General features: G+C 39.0%; 1 protein-coding gene across 1 annotated transcript in view; it reads left to right on the top strand.

The window, feature by feature from the left end:
* Positions 1 to 13452, top strand: part of LOC143639744 (uncharacterized) — a 51423-nt gene extending 37971 nt beyond the window's left edge. The window contains exon 5 of the mRNA XM_077107785.1: positions 11934 to 13452. Within this exon, the coding sequence (XP_076963900.1) occupies positions 11934 to 13003 (1070 nt within the window). The 3' untranslated portion in view covers positions 13004 to 13452. The remainder of the gene's footprint in view (positions 1 to 11933) is intronic.
* The last annotated feature ends 838 nt before the right edge of the window (positions 13453 to 14290 follow it).

The raw sequence follows: 14290 nt of genomic DNA, 5'->3' as shown, positions 1-14290 counted from the left end.
CTCTACTATCCCCCCTCCCCTCCCCTACCCTCCCATCTTCTCTCTCTATCCCATCTACTGTAATTCATTTCCCTCCTTGTTTATTTTCCCCTTCCCCTCATAACCTCTTGTATGTAATTTTGTATGACATTGAGGGTCTCCCTCCATTTCCATGCAATTTCCCTTTTCTCTCCCTTTCCCTCCCACCTCATGTCTCTCTTTAATGTTAGTCTTTTCTTCCTGCTCTTTCTCCCTGCTCTGTTCTTAGTTGCTCTCCTTATATCAAAGAAGACATTTGGCATTTGTTTTTTAGGGATTGGCTAGCTTCACTTAGCATAATCTGCTCTAATGCCATCCATTTCCCTGCAAATTCAATGATTTTGTCATTTTTTAGTGCTGCATAATACTCCATGGTGTATAATGCCACATTTTTTTTTATCCATTCATCTATTGGAGGGCATCTGGATTGGTTCCACAATCTAGCAATTGTGAATTGTGCTACTATGAACATCGATGTGGCAGTATCTCTGTAGTAAGCTCTTTTAAGGTCTTCAGGGAATAGTCCGAGAAGGGCAATGGCTGGGTCAAATGGTGGTTCCATTCCCAGCTTTTCTAGGAATCTCCATACTGATTTCCAAATTGGCCGCACCAATTTGCAGTCCCACCAGCAATGTACAAGAGTACCCTTTTCCCCGCATCCTCGCCAGCACTTGTTGTTGTTTGACTTTCTAATGGCCGCCAATCTTACTGGAGTGAGATGGTATCTTAGGGTGGTTTTGATTTGCATTTCTCTGACTGCTAGAGATGGTGAGCATTTTTTCATGTACTTGTTGATTAATTGTATGTCCTCCTCTGAGAAGTGTCTGTTCAGGTCCTTGGCTCATTTGTTGATTGGGTTATTTGTTATCTTATTGTCTAATTTTTTGAGTTCTTTGTATATTCTGGATATTAGGGCTCTATCTGAAGTGTGAGGAGTAAATATTTGTTCCCATGATGTAGGCTCCCTACTTACCTCTCTTATTGTTTGTCTTGCTGAGAAAAAACTTTTCAGTTTAAGTAAATCCCATTTGTTGATTCTTGTTATTAATTCTTGTGCTATGGGTGTCCTATTAAGGAATTTGGGGCTCGACCCCACAATATGTAGATCGGAGCCAACTTTTTCTTCTATCAGATGCAGAGTCTCTGATTTGATATCTAGCTCCTTGATCCACTTTGAGTTAACTTTTGTGCATGGTGAGAGGAGGGGATTCAGTTTCATTTTGTTGCATATGGATTTCCAGTTTTCCCAACACCATTTGTTGAAGATACTATCCTTCCTCCATTGCATGCTTTTAGCTCCTTTATCAAATATAAGATAGTTGTAACTTTGTGGATTAGTCTCTGTGTCCTCTATTCTGTACCATTGGTCCACCCGCCTGTTTTGGTACCAGTACCATGCTGTTTTTGTTACTATTGCTCTGTAATATTGTTTGAAATCTGGTATCGCTATACCGCCTGATTCACATTTCCTGCTTAGAATTGCTTTTGCTATTCTGGGTCTATTATTTTTCCATATGAATTTCATGATTGCTTTATCTATTTCTACAAGAAATGCCTTTGGGATTTTGATTGGCATTTCATTAAATCTATAGAGAGCTTTTGGTAATATCGCCATTTTTATGATGTTAGTTCTGCCTATCCATAAACAGGGTATATTTTTCCATCTTCTAAGATCTTCTTCTACTTCTCTTTTTAGGGTTCTGTAGTTTTCATTGTATAAATCTTTCACCTCTTTTGTTAGGTTAATTCCCAAGTATTTTATTTTTTTGAGGATATTGTGAATGGAGTGTTTTTCCTCATTTTTGTTTCAGAAGTTTTGTCGCTGATATACAGAAATGCCTTTGATTTATGCGTGTTGATTTTATATCCTGCCACTTTGCTGAATTCATTTATTAGTTCTAGTAGTTTTTTTGTAGACCCTTTTGGGTCTTCTAGGTATAGAATCATGTCATGCACAAACAGTGATAATTTAAGTTCTTCTCTTCCTATTTTTATGCCTTTAATTTCTTTCGTTTGTCTAATTGCTCTGGCCAGTGTTTTGAGAACTATATTGAATAGAAGTGGAGATAGAGGGCATCCCTGTCTTGTTCCAGATTTTAGAGGGAATGCCTTCAATTTTTCTCCATTCAGAATGATGCTAGCCTGAGGGTTAGCATAGATAGCTCTTACAATGTCGAGGAAAGTTCCTGTTATCCCTAGTTTTTCTAATGTTTTGAACATAAAAGGATGCTGTACTTTGTCGAATGCTTTTTCTTCTGACTGTTGTTATTACATTCTTACTTTGGTAGATGGTGGGGACTAGATGTCCGGTAAGAGTAGTGATATATTCTGAGAAATTTAATAGTTTTGAGAATTGTGGTCTGATACAGAAATTAAGATAATTGGCTATTAAAGGGCTTAAGATAGCCCAAGATAATTTTTGCTCTCCCTACAGAATCCTGCCTTTCCACCCTCATGGTGGTCTGGTTAGCCAACTCAAATACTCTGAAGGTTCTTTGATGTATATGCAATTGTATAGAGAACTTGAGATCACAGCTGTAAAAATCTTGTGCTTCTCCCTTTATCTTCCTTAGGTGTAGACACCATGTCAGATTTCTTGGGCAGAGGTTCCCTTTGGACGTCTCACAGGGTCCTATGTCCTCAGCCACTGTCCTCTCCTGGAGCTGCCACAATGTGCCCACAGCTGCCCTGGTCCCTGCAGGGTGAACAGAACTTCAGGCCCTGGGTCAGTTCCTCCTAGGGGACAGCCTGAGGTGTGGGGTGCAGCCTCTCAGGGAAGCTGCTGGGGGCCCTGGGCTGAGGAATCTCCTGGAAAAGGCCTCATCTAGACAGCTACTTCCCTGGGACCTTGTTTTTCCCAAGCTCTGTTCCCATTCCTTGGAGAGAGGTGGCCAGTCAGCCTGTGGATGCTGGCGCTAAGGGGCCAGGTCACCAGTGATTCCTGCCCTTTTAGTCTCACAGTGTGAAGGAGCGAAACCTCTCTCAGAGCATAAGGACCACCCTCCCCAGTGCAGAGCTGTGCAAACCTGAAAAGCCTCGTAGACTGGAGTCATGGTCTAGGTCCCTGGGAGGGTGATCCTAGAGGCTTTCAGGAAGCAAGACCAGGAGAGGTCATGTCCCAGATGTCAGGGACCTTCCCTGCCCCTTGAGCCTGACACATGTGTGCTCCCTCAGCACCAAAGCTTTCTGTGTATCACTTTGAAATGATGTGCTCACTTATCTGAGGCCCAGGTTTATTTATTCAGAGCCAAATGGGATGGACTAATATTAAATAGGAAAGAAAGAAGTGGATTTTAAAAAGTCTAGTTACATTTCCATTGAGAAAACAATTACATCCAGGTACAGTGGTGCACATCTGTGATCCTTGATGTTCCAGAAGCTGAGGCAGTAGGATTGCAAACTTGAGTACAGCGTTAGTGACTTAACCAGGCCTTATGTCTGGGGATGTGACTTATCAGTAAAGTTCCTCTGGGTTTAGTCTCTGATCCCAAACCAAAGAAAAAGAACAGAAAAACAATCAATCAAACAACAACAACAACAACAAAATAAACACATCTATTTTATCTTTTGCTACCCCTGAGTATGCATAGAAAATTGGTGAGATTTGATCTTGTCTTTTCAATGATTTCCAATTGAAATCCATGTCCTAGATTCCAGAATGCCACTTAAAATACAGAGAAACTCTGTCTACCATTATTGCTGCAGGAAATGAATTCATTTCTACAAAAATTGTGGTAGATAAATTTATGAATTTGATTTTATGTAAATTAGTTAACAATTGTTGACAAACTCTTGAATTTGACAGGAATCACAGTTTCTTGTCACTGTTGTTGTCTGGACTTGGCAGGTTTATGTTAGCTGTGTGGTTTTTGGTATCAGAAATGGAACCCAGAGGGGCTTAGCCACTGAGCCACAACCCTGGCCCCTTTTAGATTCTTCCTTTTGAGTCAGGGTCTTGCTACATCACCTTGGGCCTCTGACCCCTGGACCACTGGGGTTACAGATGTGCACCATCACACCCATCTTCATTGGAAGTTTTAAGGACAATTTTGGCAATACTTAAAATACCCAACTGTGATCATTTAAAAATCACTGAATACTTTATCAGTGAAATAATAAATGACACCTGTTTTCTGAAAAGGAGAGCTATATATGTCTAAGTAAGGGTGCTGATCCTCTCACAAGCATTCCCACCATGTCACCTGATTGCTGTTCCCTCCTAATTACCTCCTCCTAGGGCCACCCATTTGGGAGCTGGCCTTTTAGCTTATGAAACTTGGGAGTAACATAAATGCTCTCTCTAGTCTCTCTGTCCTGTACAATATTTTCACTGGTCTTAGATTCAGTGTACTATTTTCATTTTAGATATAGTTTTTCTAAGTTCACCCTCAAAAACACAATAATCCATGCCCTGAATTTCACATAATTTACTGAAATGCTCTTTGTTTTTTCAAAGAGTGTAGATCATGGGCAAGTTCAGTCTTTTTTGTAAGAAATTGTGTTGTCTTTTCATTTATTTTTGTTGCCTCTCATTGTGTATCTTTTGTATTATAATCTTTTATCACTCATTACATATATTTTCAGGGTTTTTTTTTTTTGTGTGTGTGAGTGTACATGGACTGTTGAGGATTGAACCTAGGGCTATCAAGTTCTTACTACTGAGCTACTCTCCACCCCAAGAAAATTAGTATTGTAGACTGGGGTTTACTTATTTGCTGATGTATTGAGTGCTGGGATTGAAGCCACGGACTTGCTCATGCTTATGTTGTCCTAAAAAAAAAATAAATTTCAATGTGTAGCTAGCATTTTGGAGGTGGGCAGGTGTTTTACTGGGTAATAAACCTAGAGGCACTTGACCACTGAGCACGTCCTCAGCCCTTCCTATTTATTATGTACCTATTTATTTTTATTTTTATTTTGTATAGTGTAGAGAGGCAAAATACCTTATTTTTGTTAATTTATCTGTGGTGCTAAGGATCATTCTGGATGTCTTGCTAAATTGCTGATAGAGCCTCTAACTTGCCAGTTCCATGCCTTGACTTCCCTAGTGGCTGAAATTACAGGTGCACACCACCACACCAGCAGTTGGAATAACTTATAAAGATTTATCATCCAGGGGTTGGGATTGTGGCTCAGAGAAAAAGCGCTCACCTAGTATGCGTGAGGCCTTGAGTTCGATCCTCAGCACCACATAAATATTAAATAAAAAAATTGTGCCCACCTAGAACTAAAGAATTAATATATATTAAAAAAAATTTTTATCATTCAGTTTCTTTCCAGATGAAAATAGTATTGAAAATCAGTTTCGTTGCTTTTTTCCATAGTTTTGAAATTTGTAACTATGACTTTTCCTCTTTGCTTTATTTTTTGCATTATTATTTGGGAAAGGTATTCATTATGTAATATTGTTTCTTATGTTTATATTTGTTAAGGTTTATGGCTCTCATTCACTTCCTTATTCATTCACATCCTTATTAAATCAATTTGGTTTTTCAGAGCAATTTTAGGCTTACATGGTTTGCTAGTCAGTGTTCTCTAGAGGAACAGCATCAAGAGGAAGTATGATTATAAAAGGGGACTCATTAGATTGGCCTACTTGACCCAAAGCAGGATAGTCCACAGTGTCCGTCTGCAGGGTAGAGAGCTTGAGAAGTAGTAGCTGCAGAGTCCAAGAGGCTGAAGCCTCAGAACAAGAAGGATCAGTGGTGCTGCCCTAGTCCAGACCAAAGGTTCTGGAAACTCCCTGGAGAATCACAGGCAGAGTCCACATTGGGAGAGTGAAGAAGGCAGAGTCTGATGTCCTCAGGCCATTGCAGCAGCCATTGGGGAAGAAAGGGGCTTTCTCTGCTGCTGCTTCCTTCTTCTTCCAACTTTTGTTCCACCTAAGACACCACCCTATTGGATGGTGCTGCCTGTACCTAAGGAGGTTCTCTAGTTTGGTTCTCTGTGCCACATGCCAGTCATTTGAAGACACACCCTCAGGGACACACCCAGAGGCCTCTTAATCATAAGGTATCTCTTAATCCAATGCAGTTGACAATTCAAATGAGCCATTACATATAGTATCAAACACCCTTCTCTACACTGATCTCAATATTTTGCATTGATGTTGGATGCTTGTTAGTTACTGAATCAGTATCCTACATTTGATTCAGAGAGTGGATGAAGCAACACTTTATCATCAGCTGAAATCCATCCTTGACCTTAGGGTTGCTCCTCTGTGTGGTGTATTTTGTGTGTCCCATACTCTACATAATAATGTCATACAGAAGAGTTTCAGTGCATCTGTCTTTTCCAGAATGTTCTTGACTTGGAATCTTACTGCACTTGGCCTTTCAGACTGGCTTCTCTCACTTACCAGTCTGCCTTTAAGGGTACTGTATCTTTGCAGGCTGCAGAGCTCACTTTCTGGGTGATGTTCTTTGGTGTGGTTAAACTGCTGCTCGTCCATTCAGCATTGAAAGGTGCATCTTCCTTGCTTCTAGCTTTGGGCAGTTCTGGATATGGCTGCTGTAGTCACTGCTGAGAAGTTTTCTGTGCATAATTTTCACCTCATTTGCATAGACACCTGGGAGTGTGGTGAATTAATTGTAGAGTGCACCATGTTTATTTTGTAAGAGCGTGACTGTCTTCCAGAGAGAGTGTTCTTCTCTCCATTCACATGAGCAAGGGAAGGGTTCTTGCTGATTCATGTTTTCACTGTCTTTTGGAGCTTTTAGTGTTTGGCATTTCACCCCTTCAGTTGAGTATCTGGTGGCACCTCATTGTTCATTTTGAAGTTTCCTAATTATATGCAGGTGAGCATCTTCTCACACATGTGTTAACTGTGCCTCTTTATTGAATGAGTGTCTACCCAAATCTTCTTCCCACTTCCAAGTTTGTTGCTTACATTTTTTTACAGAGTATTCTTCATGTATATTGAACACCAACCCAGTGTCATTATGTGTTGTGACAACATTTTGTCCACTTCTCCAGCATGTCTTCTCATTCTCTCATGGTATCTTTTGAAAAACGCAAACTTCATTTTGATCAAGTTCAATTTACAAGTTTTTCACTCACAGATCATGTGTTTGATGTTGTATATGAAGCTGTCATGCCAGCCCAGATTGCTCTGTAAGTACTTCTTTGTTATTTTAGTGAAGTTTGGAGTTTTGCATTAGGTACTAGAATGTATAGGCAATTTTTTGGTGCTGACAAGTGAACCCTGGGCCTCCTATGTGCCAGGCAGGTGCTTTGGTAGAGCTGCAGCCCCAGCTGTGTGTGCTACTTTGAGACTGAGGCTCCAATGGGAGCTCTGTGACATTTGTGAAATGAGAATGTTTTCTTTCTCTACATGTTAATTCATGTCCAGTGCTTTGGCAGCATTGTCCAAGAGAGTATATTTTCCATTGATTGTCTTTTGCTCCTTTGTCAAAGATCAGTGGAATATTTTATACTGTGCCAAATACCACTGTGTCTTGATGATTGTAGATTTTTAGTAGCTGTTAACCTCAGGTAGTGTTCATCCTGTGAACTGAGTGTTCATTACTGTGTTGGTTGTTCTGGATCTTTTGTTACTGAAAACATAGCTTAAAATAATTTTATTGGGATTATATTGAATCCATAATTAAAATTGGTAAGAATTGATGGTAACTGAGGCCTCCCATCTGTGAACATAAAAGTGTCTCCAAATATTTTCCATGTCTCTAATATTTTTATTAGAAGTTAGCAGTTTTTGTCACACAGATTTTTGTTAGATTTATATATGAGTATTTCTCTTTTATTGGTTCTGTATAAGTGGTGTGTGTTTGTTTTTGTTTTCATTTTGGTGCTGGGTGTTGGACTCAGGACTGCTCTACCATTGAGCTACATTTCCAAAACTTAATTTTTTGTTTAGAAACAGAGTCTTGCTAAATTGCCCAGGCTGGACTCAAACCTGGTATCATCCTGCCTCGGCCCCCTGATTGGCAAGGACCACAGGCATGGCCTCCATGCCCAGCTTCCTGCTGTCAATAGTATAATCATTGTCCTGTTTATTAACATGACAACACTGATGTCACATCATTGTTTTTCATGATTCTTCAGTGGATTCCAGTAGCATAGAGGATCATGCTGTCTCTCTATGAAGACATTGTGTTTTTTTGAGCTTGAATGTTTTTTTCATTATTCTTGATTTTTTTAACTATTGATATAATCAATATTTATTATTTAGCTTTTTGTTGTGATGGATAATGTTAATTGGTTTTTTTAATTCTGAATCAGCCTTGCATGTGTGTTGCGTTCCTTGGCCCTGCAGAGGCTGATGTGAGTGGATCTGTGCCACTGGGCTTGACTTCCCACAGTAGTATGCTGGTCCCTGGAAAATGTTAACTAAGTTTTAAATTTGGCATCAGTCTTACAGAGCTGTAATGATTTCCTCTTGGCTGTGTTTATAATTCTTTTTATTTATTTTTGAATTCAGTAAAGTATTGTTTGATGAGGAATTTTGCATTCATGATCATGAGAGTCTTTCATAGTTTTCTTTTCTATTTAATACATTTATTTATCTATTTTATTTTGATAATATGGTAAAATATGCCATATAAAGAATTAGAAGGGGGGCTGGGGTTCTGACTCAGTGGTCGAGAACTTGACTAGCATGTGCAAAATCCTGGGTTCAGTCCTTAGCATTACATAAATATATAGGATACAGCTATTTAGTTCAACTTCAACTAAAAAAGTAAATATAAATAGAAAGAATTAGGAAGTTTTAACTCAACTTCTGTTGTCTGGAAATAACAGTAGAAAGTTGCTGTCAGGTCTTAAGTGTCTCATGGAAGCCTGTTTGACATGTCTTGCCTTTTTTTTTTTTTTTTTTTTTGAGGAGGGGTGGGTTAATTATATATTTTTCAAATTTTTGAAATGTTTTAGACTTTCACAATTAAATGTATAATAAATGATATTTTTCTGCAGAATAGTGGGATGAAGTACCCTTTGCAACTTAGATTTCAGTTTCCCTAGACCATCATTGTGCTCTGTCTCCAAGACACCTACTGTCACTCATAATTTTCCATGCCATGAACAACAGCCCACTAAAGGCTTTCTCTTGGGCTCCTACTACCCTCTGTTGAAACTGTCCTGCTTCAAATGTCATGTGTCTTAAGTGCTTGAGCATGGTTCTTTCTGAGTGGCAGGGTCGTGTTCTTGTAGGTGTTCCTTTGGGCTGTTCCACACTGTGCAGAAATCATAGCCTGCTTAGAGACCCACATGGAGTGGCCTGTTTCACAAGGAGTCAGCGTGGGATAGTTCAGGATTCTGGACTGCAAACCTGCTGCTTTAACACATCCTGGAAGTGCTTGTGCCTGAAGTTTCCTTGTACCAGCTGTGCTACAGGAATGAGGAATCTCTTTCATGACAGACCACCATTGTACATGTGGCCTATCTTGATCAAAGTGTCCTTGAGCAGATCAGTGGTGTGTGTCTCATGACTGTAAATGATCTGAGTGAGACATCTTGTGTTCAGAAGAGTTTGAGAATCATTAGACATTCATGGTTGCCATGAGGTTTGGGAAAGGATTTTCTGCTGTCTGTTAAGAAAACTATTTTTCAAACTGATATAATTTTGTAAGGCTGTTGTTTGTACAAGGTGACATCTTGGGGTCATCATGTTCTTTCTGAGATACATGCCATCTTTTGACACACCCCATTCTGCTTTGACATTAACGACCAAAAATTATTATATTGTTGCATTTATTAATCGTTGTGCTTAATTACTAATTGAGTAAATTTTTTTTTGGAGTAAAGCACCTGCAAACTTCTAGTTGTCCTCAGTATAATCACCCAAGTTGAGGTTAGTCCCAAGTGAACACATTGTGACAACCTGTGTGGAAGATTGTCTAACTGTTGTCTATGAGGGAAACTCTTTAGTGACTCCATACTCTGAGGGTGTGGGTTGGGGCTGATTCTAGGCACTTCTTTAAGAATGGAACAATTGACTTTCAGAAGGAAACAGGAGATCAGTAAATACCATGTTGTCTATATTAACTGTGTAGGCCCAGTGAGTCATGGTGGTTGGCAAGATCTTTCAAATGCTGAGTTTTGTGATCCCAGCAGTTTCCTACTCAGTCAGCTTTCTTTTCTAATGTTAAGTAATAAGGAGAGTGCTAATATTAGCTCTCTACTGCACCGGATGTAGGTAGGAAGGTGATAGAGATGCAATCAACAAATAAGGTAAGGGTGACCTGGGAGCCCCTCTTACTTCCTGTGAACTCAACAAAGGAAGGGTGTACAACACTCTACTATTTACCTTGTGTGGGGCCCAAGTCTAGTGTTGGAGTGGCTATGAGGAATTAAATGCACTGAAGATTTCAATGACCAAATCGTGGAATTAATTGAGAGGCCAGGGAATCATGTGAACATCATGCATATTGAGTATAGATTTCTCATGCTGTCAAATCTCTGCTGTCCTCCACTACACATTTGTGGGATATTTTAGATCTCAGTGACCTTTGAGGATGTGGCTGTGAACTTCATACAGGAGGAGTGGGATTTGCTGGATGCTTCCCAGAAGAACCTTTACAGAGATGTGATGCTGGAAGTCCTCAGAAACCTGGAATCTATAGGTAATAATTTGTGTATTTACTTAATTAGAGAATTTGTGTTTATTTTTTTATTTATGTAGAACATGAAAAGACAATCAGTTGGTGAATTAATGTAGCATAAAATGCACCATGAATTTGGAAAAGCATTTCTAGCTCCTAGAAATTTATAATGTTTTTGTTTGGCATTTTAGGAAACAAATGTGATGAGAAGAACATTGAAAAACAGATCAAAAATTTTGGGACTAATCTAAGGTAAATGTACTCACAAGAGGGATCCTTGAGGGAATCTGGGGATGTCATATAATTTTTAAAACCAATGCAAGAAATTTGCACAACTTTAAATGTATTTATTCTTCTAAGATTTTTTACCAGAAATATATACTTCACTGGGACTGGGGTTGTGGCTCAGTGGCAGAGAGCTTGCCTTGCATGCTTGAGGCACTGGCTTTTCTTCTCAGCACCACATTTAAATCAATAAAGTCTATTGTCTACTGAAGTAAATTATATAGATAGATATAGATATATAGATATTCAGTCTACTCAAAGTGCTTGAAATGCAAAAAAGTATTATCAAAATGCATATGTGAGTATAACTATTTGGATAATGACTGTAGGCAAGCTGTGTTTCAAAGCATTGTTTCCTCTCAATCTCTTTATTTTTCTGGTAATTTGAACTTTGAAAATCCTCAGCTTTACCTCATGTTGGAAGTAACGTTAACCTAGGACCTTAAATAAATACAACATCAGGAAATAATCAAGTATTAATAATGTGCTGGTCATCAGATACAAATTTTTAAGCAAAGAAAATTTTTAATAGTGTAAATTCATGTGACTGCAGTATGTGTGCCAAAGACTTCATATGCCCTTCATTCCTTCATAGGCAGATCACATCTCAATGTGGACCCAAATGCCTCAAGCATGAAGAGTGTGAAGAGAAGCCATGTGAATTGAAAGAATTCAGGAAATCTCTGGTTTCTCTCAAAAGTGTTCACACACAAATGTTAACACAAGCTGGAGATGGACCCTGTGAAAGTACAGTATGTGGGAAAGTCATCAGTTGTTCCAATGACATTCAAAGGCATGAAGATTCTCATAGTGGGTGGCAACCTGATGAATGTCAACAATGTGATGAAGCCTCATCTTCTCCCACAGATATTCAAAGACATACAAGAACACATAGGGGAGTTAAAGCTTTTCAATGTGAGGTATGTGGGAAAGCCTTTCATTCCTCCACTTTATTTAGAAAACATGAAAGAACTCATTCTGGAGAGAAATCCCATGAAGGTAAAGAAAGTGGTAAAACCATGGTTTCACCCAGAAGTCTTCACAGTCACATGATCACACACACTGGAAAAGTACTTTTTAAATGTAACGTATGTGGGAAAGACTTTGCTTACCGAAGTTTATTTCGAATACATCAGAGAAAACATACTGGAGAGAAGCCCTATAAATGTCAACAATGTGGAAAAGCCTACACTACTTCATCTTACCTTCGGAAACATGAACAAATCCATGCTGGAGAGAAGGCCAATGAATGCGCACAATGTGGAAAAGTCTTCAGTACTTCTTCTAACCTTCACAGGCATGAACGGACGCATACTGGAGAGAAGCCTTTTGAATGTAAGCAGTGTGGCAAAGCTTTTGCTCAATTGTCTGCCCTTCACTCACATAAAAAAACTCATACGAAAAAGAAACCCTATGAATGTCAACAATGTGGGAAAGCCTGCCCTACTTTATCTTACCTTCAGAGACATGAACGTAGGCATACTGGAGAGAAGCCCTATGAATGTAAGCAGTGCGGCAAAGCCTTCACTCGGTCCAATCGCCTTCACTCACATGAAAAAACTCATACTGGGGAGAAGCCCTATGAATGTCAACAATGTGGTAAAGCCTGCCCTACTTTGTCTTACCTTCAGAGACATGAACAAATCCATACTGGACAGAATCCTAAGGCATGCAAACAATGTGGAAAAGTCTTTACTTATTCTTCTAACCTTCACAGACATGAACGGATGCATACTGGAGAGAAGCCCTATGAATGTAAGCAGTGTGGCAGAGCCTTCACTCGGTCCACTCACCTTCACTCACATGAAAAAACTCATACTGGGGAGAAGCCCTATAAATGTAAGCAGTGTGGCAAAGCCTTTGTTCAGTTCCATCATCTTCACAGTCATGAAAGGATGCATACTGGAGAGAAGCCCTATGAATGTAAGCAGTGTGGCAAAGCCTTTGTTCAGTTCCATCATCTTCACAGACATGAAAAAACGCATACTGGAGAGAAGCCCTATGAATGTAAGCAGTGTGGCAAAGCCTTTGCTCAATCCTATCATCTTCACAGACATGAAAAAACGCATACTGGAGAGAAGCCTAATGAATACCAACAATGTGGAAAAGTCTTTTTCTTGCTTTTTCTTTCACAGACATGAAGGGACCCCTGAGACACATCCTCATTCTTTTTTATATTTTTAATTTTGAGACAGAGACTTGCTGAGTTCCTTAGGGTTGTTCTAAAATGCTGAGGCTGGCCTCAAACTTGTGATCCTTCAGCCTAAGCCTCCCAAGTCTCTGGGATTAAAGGCATACATCACCACATCTGGCTGAGTAACTGTTTAAATGTGAAAAAATATGGCAAATCATTCCATTTTCCTTGTTGTCTTCAAAGCCATTTTCCTCACCGGAAAACAAACACTCTGAATGGGAATGATTTGCTATACTCAGCTTCATGTTCTAGACCTATTTTTCTTTTATGAAAATTCTCATGGAGAGAAGCCCTATGAATGTAAAAAATGTGGGAAATCTTTTAAGTTTTGCAGTTTATTCTGAGTACTGGAAAGATTCATGCCGAAATGAATAAACCCTATGAAAGTAAGAAATACAAAGGGTTCAGATGTTTTAGTTTTATTCAGTTGTATTAAAAAAAAAAAAAATACTGTAGAAAATCCTGTGCATAAGCAATGTTGGGCAGTACTTAATTTTGACAGTTTTATTCAAAGACATAAAAGGATTTACATCTGGGCTGGGGATGTGGCTCAAGCGGTAGCGCGCTCGCCTGGCATGCGTGCGGCCCGGGTTCGATCCTCAGCACCACATACAAAGATGTTGTGTCTGCCGAAAACTTAAATAAATAAATAAATATTTTTAAAATTTTTTTTAAAAAGTATTTACATCTGGGAAAACCTGTCTGCTATTTATGTATTTATTTATTTATTTGGGATAAAGAAATTGCAGCAGAATGCATTACGATTCTTTTTTTTTATTAATTAATTTTTATTGTAGGTTTTTCAAAACATTACATAGTTCTTGATATATCATATTTCACACTTTGATTCAAGTGGGATATGAGCTCCCATTTTTACCCCATATCATTACAATTCTTATTACACATATATACCACAATTACTCATATCTGTATATAAAGAAATTTGACACCAAATTTATGTCTTTATACATGTACTTTGTATAATGATGTCCTTCACATTCCATCATCCTTGCTAATCCTCTGTCCCCTCCTTTTCCCTTTCAGTCCTCTGCTTTATCTAGAATTCATCTAATCTTTCCATGCTCCCCCCTATGTACCCCCTATGAGTTAGCCTCCTTATATCAGAGTAAACATTCGGCATTTTTGGGGGGGAGATTGGCTAACTTCACTTACATTATCTTCTCCAATGCCATCTATTTACCTGCAGATGCCATGATTTTATTTTCTTTATTAT

Source organism: Callospermophilus lateralis, chromosome Y, assembly GCF_048772815.1.
Source record: "Callospermophilus lateralis isolate mCalLat2 chromosome Y, mCalLat2.hap1, whole genome shotgun sequence".
Classification (NCBI taxonomy): Eukaryota; Metazoa; Chordata; class Mammalia; order Rodentia; family Sciuridae; genus Callospermophilus; species Callospermophilus lateralis.
Note: the sequence above shows the minus strand (reverse complement) of the source record. Positions and strands in the feature narration are given on the sequence as shown.